At 49.0% G+C, this 13476-nt stretch overlaps 1 protein-coding gene across 3 annotated transcripts in view; it reads right to left on the minus strand.

The window, feature by feature from the left end:
• Positions 1–13476, minus strand: part of TTLL4 (tubulin tyrosine ligase like 4) — a 1554536-nt gene that overhangs the window by 563625 nt on the left and 977435 nt on the right. For all 3 annotated transcript variants that reach the window (XM_069616870.1, XM_069616872.1, XM_069616871.1), the window contains one exon: positions 13265–13402. In XM_069616870.1, the coding sequence (XP_069472971.1) occupies positions 13265–13402 (138 nt within the window). The remainder of the gene's footprint in view (positions 1–13264; positions 13403–13476) is intronic.

The raw sequence follows: 13476 nt of genomic DNA on the forward strand, positions 1-13476 counted from the left end.
AGGGCTGCATGACATGGCCCCCAGTCCATTTGGGGGGGGCACCCCCTTTCCATAAAGAAAATTTCCCTGGTGGTCTAGTGGGGATTGGAGAACCCACCCCCCCCCCAAAACAAACGAGGTTTTCATTTTTCTTTGCATTTTATTTGGTCCTATACCTAGGGGCAGATGGGCACCCATCTGCCCCAGGGGGGCCCTAACATGCAGGCCCCATCCTTTGCGGGGGCCTGCCCACACTTTCCTGGTGCCCACCCCCCCCCCCCCCAAAATGGATCGGGGAGCACCTCATGTACTCCTCCCTGGGGGCAGATCACCCATTACCTAGTAAGCAGCCTCCCGTCCCCCCTGCATCATCAACAGATCCTAGTGGTCTAGTGGCATTGCTGGCCCCGGATCGAGCACTCTGCGCCTGATCCGCGACCAGCAATGCTTTCACAAAAGGTGTTGTTGGATAGGGGAGAGTCTCCCCTTTCCAACGACATCTCCCTCGATTTCCGGCTTGAAATACAGCCGGAGATCAGCCGGAGATCGAGGGAGAAGGGAACTCACCATCTCTCTTCACTGCGGCAGCCGAAAATGGCTGCCGCAGTAAATTTACCTTGTTTCATGTCGGCGTGCATTACGCACACCGACGTGAAACTGAAGGTAATCCAACCCCTGGACAGTGAGGAGGGACCTCCCCCTCGCATCGCCAGGGGGTTGGATACTGTTTTGCGCGTGATCTGCTTTGCAGGGATCGCTAAAAACAAAGTGCCTGTTAGGCAGAAACCTGTGCAGTTCCCTTAGGGACCACTGCAAAAGGCTTAAGACTACAGGCGTTTGGCAGTAAACCCACTTGATAGCAGTCTGTACCACACAGATTCACTTGGTAGCTGTGGCTGAGCAGTCAGACTTCCCTCAAGAAGAGTTAGGCAGTATATAGAGTATACACAATAGGTACAGAGATACAGTAGCACAAGCAAACACTGACCAGAGCTTTGGTGTAAAAGTATATAATTATTTATTTAAAGACACACTTGTAAATTACACTAGTCTAAAGAGAAAGTAAATTCAGCACACAGTCACTATTATATATATACAATCCCTAATTAGACAAGTCTTAGTGAGAAACACCACTTATTTTCAGACAGAGGTGAGCGCTTAACATAAGATGGCACTCCAATAAGTTATAAAAAATGGAGGGAAAAAGGCAGAGTTATGGAAGCACACAAATTTCAATACTTTTAAAAGAACCACAGTAAGGCAGGATAGGCAGAGTTCTACTGGAGAGCAAGGAAGTCAATTGCAAGGCCCACTCTTGGAGAGAGCAAGCAGAAGGGGTCCAGGTTCACAGTGGGGTTATGCCCAAAGAGTCTTGTAGATAGTTCGCACACAAACGATGAAATTAAAGTCAGGAAAAGTTAGCAAGGTTGTCCCAGGCCAGCCCAGGTTAGAAAGTCGAGGCTTTACTGCAAGGGAAGCCAGGTGGGACACAGTACCTTAAGTGTGAAGGAAGCTCCAGCAGGGGCAGTTGTTCCTGGCAGCGGGTGCAAGTCGGTGTTTCGTCCAGAGGAAGAGGAAGAGGAGGTCTCGCCGTGGAGGAAAGATGACGGTCATTGCACTCCCGGGGAAGAAACCAGCCGCGGAGTTCTTCGGTTAAAAAGGTACTACCCTTCTCTTCGCAGTAGTGGTAAACCGTGGTGTTCCGGTTGCCGGGGTGCTTGACACGGGCAAGGCGGCCATGAGATGCTCCAGGAAGGTGAAAAGAAGGTAAAACTGGTTATCCCCACCAGTCAAAGTAAGAAGACTCTCCGGACTGGAGATCTCCTCTGTCGTCGAGAAAAGTGGTGAGACGGTTCAGCAGGGCTCCACCGGTGGTGTCGTCGTTTCAGGTCGGCTCAGCTTCTCCCTCCTCGGATTCTTAGGTCCTGTGGCGACTTCTGAAGTTCCAGTGCCCAAAGCCCTGCTTTTATGCAGCAAACCCCCATTCATTCAAACTAGTTGTCAATCAAACATGCTAAGTGGTGAGCCACTTGGGCCAATCACACAAGAGTGTGACTTGAGTTGCCAAGGCAACTCAGTCCAGGGTGCCTAAACCCCCTCCCACACCTCCTGTGGTACCCAGACAGAGTGGCACCACTTTTGGAGGCTTCTGTGGAGAAGCCCGCCAAAAAGTGGAACAAAGGGCTCGACTTGGGTTGGAGTCACAGAGGAGAACACAAACGCCATTTTAGAATCGAGTTGTGGCAAAAAATACCAACCAGTGAATTAATATTAAATAAATAAACCAGCGGTATGTTCGAGGCTATAAGAATTAAATGATTAAAGTTGGTAGCCTCAAACAATGGGAAAATCCCATAGAGATATATTTGCGGTCGAATATAAAAAGTAGTATCCACTGCCACCAGCCAAAACTCGATCAGGGGGGACGGAGACGTGCCCCCTCGAACAACAGACCCCTGGGGCAATCGAATTGCCTCGACCAGTACGTCCACAATATGATGGTTTGTACTGGTTTCTGTTCATAATTTGGGACTAGTAAAGCCAATGGTGACTTTACATGCCCTGGGAGACAGTAGTCAGTCCCAGTGTATGGAGTCTATGTTTGGGGGTCGCTACGACACCCCTGGGTTACGGCACGGAGGGTGCTGTGTAACCCACATACAAAACACATGAGACCCTATGGAGTAAAAGACCCCATAGCCCATAAAACACATGGAAAGACAAAGGAACACCTCAAATCATGTCTAAGAGTGGGAGTAAAAGAGTCTCACTCTTAGCAGGAGAAATAAATAAATAAATAAATAAATCCAGCAAAGCTGCTGGGGGACTCACTAGGCTTGGGAAATTAGCCTTTACAGAGAATTCTCCCTAACAGTGCCAAAAAGGACAATCTATCTCGTCCTTGGCACCCGGGAGGGAATTCCAAGGACGAGCTACCTCGGTCTTGGCACTTAAGAGGTTAAGGCATACATTTTTTCCATTTGCAGCACACGGCTCCTTATGGGCAGTGCTGCTAGGGGTCCTTTGTGTCTTCCTTAGAGATTATTTTCTATATCCTAGAGTAAATACAGTTCTTAAGGTATCTCTCCTAAAAACTTGATAGTCTGCGAGCTTGGCCCACACCACCTTATGAGTGCCAAATGGATCCCTAGTACCCACTTCTCTCGACTCTTGTGACCTTTTAGTCACAGACAACCTCCTAGTTATGGCTGGTAGCAGTGGACGTGTTCTACCAACGATTGTGTCATTTTCGTACCGCAGATTATGTCCATAGCCTTGGTAGTGCACAATAGGGGCACCCAAACTAACTTGTGGGCCTCCTTTTTTTGCCAGTTCTAGCAAGGTTGTCCTTTGTTAGCCCTTCTACCATTCTGGAAGGGGAAGGTCTGTGTGTGTGTTTTGCCTTATGCAGGAACCCTTGGATGTCCCCGCCTAGGCTCCAGTGTGTCTGGGTAGGCAGGAAGTGGGGGAGGAGTTTTCCACCCCCCTGTCCATTGTCTGCCAGAGTGCCTGAATGGAACCAGCTCCCACTTGGACAGCCATACACCCCCTTCTGTAAACTGCTGAAAGACAATGCATAGGAGTGAGTGCTAGAACTGTATAAAAGGTGAGGGTCCTGGAGTTGAAAAGCAAGTCGACCACTGGAAACTGAAGTAACCGAAGATGACCAGAGACGCCTGCAGACCCTTTGCAACACAGAAGTGACTACTGCTGTCCTGATTCCATTTTCCGTGCGACAGAGGAAGTACGACAAGGACAACTCCTTCCCTTTGACTGGTAGGAACAACCAGTCCCAAGACGAACTTTGATTTGAACCATCTCCCAAGGTCCTGTGCGTTTACAGAACTGTGGAACCCAAATACGAGGAGACCTGCTGCCCAGTTCGAGTGCATCTTCGTGGAAAGGCCAAATCCGTCCGCTAATCCCTCACGTACACTCCTGAGACTAAATCCAACTCGGCCAGGCCCCCTCATCAGAGTGTGGCACTGCAAGTTCCGAAGAAGATTGACCGGGCGAATCGTGTCATTTGTTGGTGCTGCAGAAAGGGCACCAATACCACAGAGTGACCAGAGGAGTTGTTGAAAGCTGTGGCAGAGGTCGGCCCTCGAGACTGCTGCTGAGAGGTATGATATATTTTATTTGTATCGTGCTGATACACAAGTGTTTCAGAGCGCGACAAGGCAAGGGAGAGGAACAGGGGAGAACACAACAACGACCTTACTAGGCCCAGTGACATTGAGAACACGCAAGTGCATGGGAAAGGGAACGGGGAAAAATGCATGGAAGGGGGAGAGTGGTGAATGCGGGGCAGAGGAGAAACCGATAAATAAAAATAGATAATTGAGGATATAAACAGTGGTAGTGCAGCCAGCAAGTGCTGCGTTTACAGCAGATTGTCTGATAAGTGCAGAAAAAGAAGAAGATGGGGGTTGGGAGACTGTATGGGTACAGATACAGACCCCAGTGCAAGGGGTGGCCAGGAGGGTGGCAGGGTGAGCAGATACCTGGGCCCAGGGGACAGGGGGTGGCCAGGTGCACAGTGCCAAGAGAGAGCAGATCAGCAGGGGAGAGGGGGAGCGGAGGCAGAAGCAAAGAGGAAGGTCTTGAGGTGCTTCCGGAACTGGAGATGGTTCTCCTCCAGTTTTAGAGTGGCAGGGAGGCTATTCCAGAGGGAGGCCCCAGCCGAGGAAAGAAAACTACCCCCAACGACTGACCCGGAGGGAGGTAGAGAAGTGACTCGCAGGTGGGGGTAGGAGGATGGCCAAGGGAGGCTGGCCAGAGAGTGAGGGGAAAGGATGGTAAAGGTGTGCCGATGAGGAGGATCTCCGTCTTGCTGGAATTCAGACAAATTTCATTGGCGGCACACCAATCTTGAATGGCAGTTGGGCAATCAGAGATGGGAGAGGAGGTGCCCGAGGGCAGCCTGAATACAGGTAGAGTGCTGTCAGCGTAGCACTGGAAATTTGAGCAATAAATGGCAATGCAGTGGGCGAGAGTTCCCAGGTATTGGTTGAAAAGCCAGGACGAGAGGTTAGACCCCTGGGGAACACCACAGGTAGAGAGGAAGATAGAGGATAGGAAGAACCCAAGTTGGATTTGGTCCCTTCCATTGTCCTGCCTTTCGTCATGAGACCAAGGAATCCAGAGGGCGGGTCCAGAGCTGCAACATCGCGGAGCATCCAGTACGAACACTTTCTTCTAACCAAACGTACTGTGGGGAAAAAAGGTATTGCTTACCTCGATCTTTGAAATCACCCCAGAGCGTTGGAGTGCATCTGGAGGTGTCCAGGGCTACCCCCTCTTACCTCAGACTCAAGCCGCTGCTTGTGTCAGTATGGAGAGTCCTTTAACAGGGTCTCCGATGTTGGTTTAGCCTTCCTGTATCTTCTTTCCTAGAGACTAGGAAGTATCTTCAGGAACCTTTGACTTTTGCTACTTTGTAAGACTTTAAGCCTCTCCGAAGTGCCTATTAGCTAGGGTTGCGAATTAGACTTAAACTTGCTGTGTGTCAAAACTGCCTCCAACTAAAAAGCTCTGCTGATATAACCCTAACCAACTGTTTTCCTTCCTAATAAATCACCCTATTATATGTGTATGCTAACTGAGTACATGATCATATTTTCCGAGTGTGCATTATAACCGTGTTTCGGTAAAACTGTCTAAACAAAATTGATACAGTTGCAAGCGTTAAACCATTGACGATTAAAAAGAACAAGTTACTTCCCAACTGGTAACGTTCTTTCGATTGGATGTTGCTCCAACATATTCCTCATCTTAGATTTATTCCATCCAGCTTTAGCGGTTTCGGAAAAAATATTTGGGCAGAGGGCACTGTGTGTCGATGTCATCGAGTCGATGTTTCCTCTAAGGCCTCTGTCGAGGGTGACGTAATTGGGTGTATAAGTAGCACGCGCTGCGCTCGTTGGCCTCAGTTCTGTTTTCCCCACTTCATTTTTGATATTTCACTGTGTAGATTGTGCCGGCAGACAGGTATTTACCTTGTGAGAGTTGAAGTGGCAATAACCCGGAAAAATCTACAGAGGGGTAGGTTGGGAGGGCGATGAGGAATACGTTGGAGGCATATCCAATCGAAAGAACGTTACCAGTTGGTAAGTAACTTGTTCTTCCAGTGGATTGTGTCCTCCAATGTATTCCTCATCTTAGATAGACTGCCAAAGCAGTATGGACAATTTCTCTGGAGGAGGGGTTAGATTTTTCAATACCCTTAGATGGCTGAATATAGTACTGCTTTACCAAAATTCAGCTCCTTAGACTGGGAAGCATGCAGGCTATAGAATTTTGAAAAAGCATGCAGGCTATAGAATTTTGAAAAAGTATGCAGCGAAGACCAAGTTGCTGCTTCACAAATGGACCTTCTAGGAACACCTCTTTGTAGGGCTGTCGAAGAGGCGATGCCTCTAGTGGAATGAGCCCCTAGACCTTCTGGTGGTTTTTTTTGTGCTAATCTGTAGCATTCTGAAATACAAAGCACAATCCAGCGTGATATTGTTTGTTTTGTCACTGACTGACCCAATTTCTTTCCTGTGTAGCCAATAAACGGTTTATTGTCCACTCGAAGCTTGGAAAGCCTAGAAATGTAAAAGCTTAAAACTCTTTTCGGATCCAACCTGTGTAATCTTTCCTCCTCCTTCCTAGGATGAGGTGGAGGATAGAATGCGGGTAAAACAATTTTCTGAATTAAATGAAAATCAGATACCACTTTAGGCAAAAATGAGGGTTCAACCCTCAACACAACTTTGTCCTTATGGAACACAGTATAGGGTGGCCCAGAAGACAGTGCCTGCAATTCGCTTACTCTTCTTGCAGATGTTAAAGCAACTAAGAAAGCAGTTTTCCATGTCAGTAATCTTAATGGACAAGTGTGCAAAGACTCAAAAGGAGCACAGATTAAGAATTTTAGGACCAAATAGAGATCCCAAATAGGTACTTGAAATGGGTGAGGAGGAAACACATTAGTGAGTCCTTTTAAGAATTGTACTATCAAAGGAATTTTGAAGTAGGAGCATTCTTCCGACAAGCGCTTGAAGATGGAAAGAGCCGCAAGATAACCTTTACTGGTTCCAACATTTAGACCTCTATGTGCTAGGGTCAGAAGAAAAGATAGTACTTCCGGAACAGAACATCGAAAAGGATCGACATTCTTTTCCCTGCACCAGTTGCAAAACTTTTTCCAACTGCAACGGTATAGAGACTTTGTTGCTGGTCTTCTTGCCAAAAGCAACACCTCCATAACGTCACCTGGAAGGTTCCAATCCTTGTATCTCAGCCTTTCAGATACCACGCATGAAGGTTGAGCGTTTTGACCTCTACATGGAGAACCCTCCATTTGAGAGAGAAGGTTCTCTCTCTGAGGAAGACGTACAGGAGGACAGATGGACATGTCTAGAAGGTTCGGGTACCACGTTCTCCTGGCCCAATCTGGGGCAATTAGGATCATGCGGCTCCCGAACCGTCTCAGTCCCCTGATGACCTGAGGAAATGACGGGAATCGGAGGGAACGCATACAATAGTGGGAAATTCCACACCACCACGAACGCGTCCCCCAGGGCTCCTCTCGGGGGAAATTCCCTTGAGTAATACCTTTCGGTTGAGACCAGTGGCAAATAGGTCTACCTGAGGGGTTCCCCAAAGGGCGAAGATCTCTAGAATGACATTTTGAGCCAGTTACCATTCGTGGGACACTGCTCTGCCTGCTCAGAGCATCTGCCGTCATTCTCTTTCCGGCTAGGTGAACTGTCGTTAGAGATTCCTTCTTGAATTGCCCAATACCAGAGTTGCATTGCCTCTCTGCACAGAGGTAGTGACCCTACACCACCTCTTTTGTTTCGATAATGCATGGCCACTGTGTTGTCCATCATTATCGGGACATTCTTCTCTCTGACAGATGGCAGGAAAGCCTTCAGCGCTAGTCTGATTGCTCTCAGCTCTAAAAGGTTGATGTGTAGTTTGGACTCTAATGGAGACCAACGACTGCTGATTATCAGACCGTTGGCATGAGCTCCCCACCCCATGAGTGAGGCGTCCGTCACTACTGTGATATCCAGCAATGGTTGCCAAAAAAGTTCTCCTTTCAGGATATTCTCTGAACAAGTCCACCATATAAGATCTTGTCGAACCTTGTTCGGAATATGGAGAAGATCCATCATTTGACCTGAGAACTGGGACCATTGAGTCTTTAGAGCCCATTGAAGGGATCTCATTCTCAGATGTGCCTCTGGCACCAGAAAGATGCAGGATGCCATGAGGCCGAGCAACCTTAAGAAGTCGTAAGCCTGAAGATTTTGGGTGTTTTGGAATTTGGAAACCATCTGAAGAATGTCTTGAGCCCTCGACCTGGGAGGCGAGCTCTTTCCCAGGGATGTGTCCAACACAGCTCCTATATATTGGAGCCGTTGAGAAGAACAAGTTACTTTCTTACCTGGTAACGTTCTTTCGATGGGATGGTCCGACGACGTATTCCATATCTATGACAGGTAATGTCCACAGCTGTGCTGCTTCGGAAAACCTTTGGCGTCTGCGTCCTGCATCAATGACGTCGATGTGCCGTCCCCGAGGACCTCCTCCGACGGCCGATGTCACCCGATGTGATAAGTAGGACGCACAACGCCCATAGCCTCAGTTCCGTTTTTTCTGCGAACGTGTTCGCTTTGTGAATCTCGGTACGCCTCGACTCGAGTTTGCCGTTTTCAATTCTCGGTGCGTTGAACCTGTTCGGTTTTTTGTGAAGACCTGTTCGTGGCGATGTCTACTTCGTCTTCAACCCCGCGTCCGGGCTTCAAGAAATGCGGGGACTGTGGGTCCAAGATGTCGGTCACAGACTCGCACGACGCCTGCCTCTGGTGCCTCGGGGAGGCCCACGATACGGATGACTGTGTCGACTGCCAGTTGCTCAGGGCAAAGGCCTTGCGGGAACCCAAGAAGAAGCTGTCGGTAGGCCGGGTGTCTAAGCCCCGGAAGTCGAGGTCTGCGGGGCTTTCGACGGATGACTCCAGGGGCGACTCTGCGCGTCATCGTCGGAAGTCCAGTGGGTCTCCTTCCAGGAGTCTGTCTTGTCACTCCTCTGTCTCTTCGAGGGATTCCTGGAAACGCCGGCATCGGTCGCCTTCCCCGTCCTATTCCGAGGACTCCGCCCATCGGCGGGTCGCTTATCCCTCCATGCAAGCGACACCGGAGGAATGGGCTTCCTTCGGGAAGCAGATGCTAGCGATTCTTGAATCGCAGGGCACCGGTCCGTCCGCGCCTCCGAGTGGGGTCGGTCGGCACAGATCGAGAGACACCGCTCATACGCCTTCGGGCTCGGTTGGTCGGCACGGCTCGCGGGAGAGGTCCCGCTCGGACAAGGGTAGCCGTTCTCACCATGCCCGTTCCAGGTCCCGGTCCTCGACGCGCTAAAACCGTGTGATCCTGTGCCGTCTTCGAATAAGACGTTGACGCCTGCGGCGCCGAGGTAGTCGACGATTTCTCTTGAGGCTCTGCCTCCGAGGCGGTCGTCGATGCTGTCGGCGCCTAGGTCGTCGAGACACACGCTCCGGTAATGAATACGTCGGAGGACCCAATCCCCTCGAAGGTGTCATTTGTGACTTCTTGAAATTGAGGGAGAAGCCCACACTGTGGAGGAAATGGCAGGTGACTTTCAGGAGATCCAGTGCGTGTTCGGCAGATCGTGCTCTGATCAACCAATCGTCCAGATAGGGGTAGACCTGAATCCCCCCTCACCTGAGGTGTGCTGCCACTACTACCATCAATTTGGTGAAGACCCTCGGGGCGCAGGTCAATCCGAATGGAAGGACTCGAAACTGATAAAGTGAGTCGCCAACCACGAACCTCAGGTATTTTCTGTGTTTGAGATGAATCAGCACATGAAAATAAGCATCTTGTAGGTCCAATGACACCAACGAGTCCTGAAGCTGAAGGGCCCGAAGGATCTGAGAAAGATTGAGCATCTTGAACGTGTCCTTCCTGAGGAACTTGTTCAAGTTTCTTAAGTCCAGGATGGGTCTCGTCCTCTGTCCTTTTTGGGGATCAAAAAATATGAGGAGTACCATCCCATGTTCCTCTCCGCTGCAGGCACCGGTTCTATAGCACCTTTCTCCAGATTGGTTAGAACTTCCTGCTGTACGAGCAGGTCCGAAAACTTCAAAAGGTGTCTCCCTGGTGGATTGCTTTGAGTTTGCGTTAGAAAAGGAAGGCAGTAACCTTGGGCTATTATTTCTAGAGCCCAAACATCTGAAGTAATGGCTCGCCATTTTTGCAGATGCTGTGACAGCCTGCCTCCAACCGGTGTTTTGTGATGCAAGTCCTCAAAGTGGTTTTGTGGCGGTTGCTGCAGCCGCTGATGGGAAAGAGGCTGTAGCTGGCTTTGCACGTTTTGCTTGTCCACCGTGAGTGGCCTTTCTTTGGCCCCTTTGACTGGCCATTCCGCTCGTTCTTCCATATGAGGAGTAGTAACAATAGGATCGTCCCCTCCAAGATTGATTTGTCACACGAAAGGGCTGAGGTTGCCGGATAGCAGCTCCCAACGACTTGGCAGCTGCCTTTGAGGTCTGCAACCGCTCAAGGCTCTTGTCAGCCTTGCTGCCAAAAAGGTGAGACCCGTCAAAGGACATGTTCAGAAGACAGTTCTGTAGGTCTGGTGCAAAACCCAACTTCCGTAACCATGCAAATCTACGCATTACTGTGCTAGTGGCCATGGACCTGCTCACACTATCAGCAGTGTCCAAACCAGATTCAAGGGATTCCTGCATAGCTTCCTTTCCATCTCTTTTCACCTCTAACAATGGCTAGGAATCCTTCCCTTTCTTCCCCTTCTGGTATGTGCTCCGCCGCCATTGCAATGCACTCCCAAAGAGTGTACGAAAACTTTGCCATGGCACAAGTGGAGTTGGCTGATTTTAATGCCATGCTACCAGCTGAGAATACCTTCCGTGCAGCCATCCACACGCTTATCGTCCCTGTCTGGAGGGATAGACGGGTACGCAAGTTTGTTAGAAGCTGTGGCTGCCTGTATGACCAAACTTTCGGGAGTGGGATGTTTAAACAGATAACCAGGGTCGCTACTGGCAGGGCGGTATTTTGAAGTAAGGGATTTATTCACTGGAGGAATAGAATCTGCGTCTCCCAATTTTTGGCCACCCTATTTTGTAAGGCCACATGGAAAGGTAGAATTGGGTCTTCAGTAGGACCATGGTCCAGTATGTCTGTAAGATCATCTTGGACAAACTGGGCTGTAGCCCTGGCCCAGCCCAAATCTACTACCTTAGTCATTAACTGACGGTATGATGGATTGCCATCTTCACCTGGCTCTGGTCTACCAAATTCATTTTCTGTGGACGTATCAATACCACTTGCATTGTGCAATGATTCAACCAAATCCTTCATCCTGCTTTCCTCTGAAATCAGGCATTCGGGAACATTTGGGAGTACCAAATTCAAGCCCAAAAGGTACATTTTCCTCATCAGATCTTTCTTGTTCCTCAAAAATTGAGGTCAGGGATTTGAAAAACTCCTTCCTAGGCAGAGGCTTGATAACCTTCTCTGGAGGAGGTATAGGAGGAGTGCTAATGGGTCCTGAATGCAACCCAGGTGTTTTAGCCTTTTCTTTCCCTCTTCCTAGCTGATCTTTTCGAACTGGAAGTTTCGGTGTCGACGTCGCCAAAGGTGTCGATAACGTCGACGTAGTACCAGACTTCGAGGGCGTTGAGGCACTCTTTGAAGACTTGCCGTTCGAGCTATGTTCGGTGTCGATGACCTCGAACGGTCGACTCGACTGATCTTTTTCGCTCTACATCCTAGAAGGTTCTCTATCCTTCCTCCTTCGATCACACGGGCTCGAGGGCGTGCGAGTGTCGGAGCGATAACGCTCCCGGCTGGCTTCCGAGGAAGGCACGGACCGAGGCTTCGCTTTCTCGAACACCTCCATCATTTTTACTCTAAATGCTTCCCATTCTTCGGATGATGAATGTTTTGTGGGACATTTCATCCTTTTTGGGGATTCGTCTGAAGACGAAGTGCAGGGGGGATCTGTGGCGTCGTTTCTTCGATTTTTTCGTGGAAGACGACGAGCGATGGGAATCGCTTCGGGACCTGGACCCATTCCTTTTGCGTCGAGGAGATTCTCCTCACAGGACTTCGACTCGACGCTAGAAGCTTTTAGGTCGGACTTACGACCTACCTGCAGTTTTCCCCTCCTCTCACGCAAGGCTTTCCCCGTCATCGCTTGACACTTCATACAGGCCTCCATGTCGTGGCCTTCTCTCCAAGGCACCAAAAGCACTCTCGGTGCAGATCGGTAATCGACATTTTTGAGTCGCACGATTTGCATTTTTTGAAACCCGATTTCGGGGTCAGGGTCGTGGTCGGCAACGATGACGAAGACATATTTCGTTATTTATTCTTTCTTCACAGAACTCGAGGCGTGCCGAATCTCTGAAGCAATGTACACTGCGGAAAAACGGAACTGGGGCCAACGGGCGCCGCACGTGCTACTTGTACACCCAATGACGTCACCCTCGACGGAGGCCTTTGGAGGGACCATCGACTCGACATCGACGCATGGCGCCCTCTGGCGAACATTTTTTCCGAAGCAGCTGAAGCTGGATGGACTACATCAAAGATGAGTAACACGTTGGAGGACACAATCCACTCGAAATAATAGTTCTGTCACGATCTTGGGACCCTAATCTACCTAAAAACAGTGGTCCATTTCCAGTACACAGTGAATAAAAGTAAATTCCCTGATCTCTTCCCCTGCCAAGCCCTTGACCCTAGTCCTGGAAAGGTAAAGGGAAATCCCACCACCACTGCTTTCCCAAAACAAAATCAGGCAGGCACTCCCCTTAAGATAGCAAACTAATATAATTTAACTTTCCGAAGACTACAGCTGTTCTAAAACACTAAGCAGCATTGTCTATTTGCCTCTGCATCCAGGTAAAAAATATATGTGTTAAAGTGAATCTTCACCAGCTGTGCTGAAGTACATGAAACTACGGAAACTAAAATCATGACTTTACCAAATTGTGAAGTGAACTGACCACCAAGCATAGACTGCAATGCATATAATATGTAAAAGCCTATGTAAATGACCAGAACTTTTCCTCTGGAAGAATATCTGATTTAGCAGATTACTAGCCACATCTAGAATAAGCAAAGGACTGCATAGGCTATGTATTTTCAATGAGTGGTGATGTGGTATTTATTCAAACCTAGAGGAAAATAACATCAATTGTGAACAGGGCAATGTAACACGAGCACACACAAAACGCACCTGGTATTGGAGCTGCTGGCACTTGCATTTCCTGAAGTCACATCATCCTTATGAGGAAGAAGAAAGCCTGCCAGGTTCAAAAGGTCACGAATCATTTGGCCCTTGATGTTAACATCCAGAGGTGAATTGGAGTGGAGACTGTGGAAAAGTAAGACATGAAAGGTGCATTCTCTGGCTAGCCTACTTAGATTCACAGATATTGTAGACAATTC

Source organism: Ambystoma mexicanum, chromosome 9 (assembly GCF_040938575.1).
Source record: "Ambystoma mexicanum isolate Mex_15411 chromosome 9, UKY_AmexF1_1, whole genome shotgun sequence".
Taxonomy (NCBI): Eukaryota; Metazoa; Chordata; class Amphibia; order Caudata; family Ambystomatidae; genus Ambystoma; species Ambystoma mexicanum.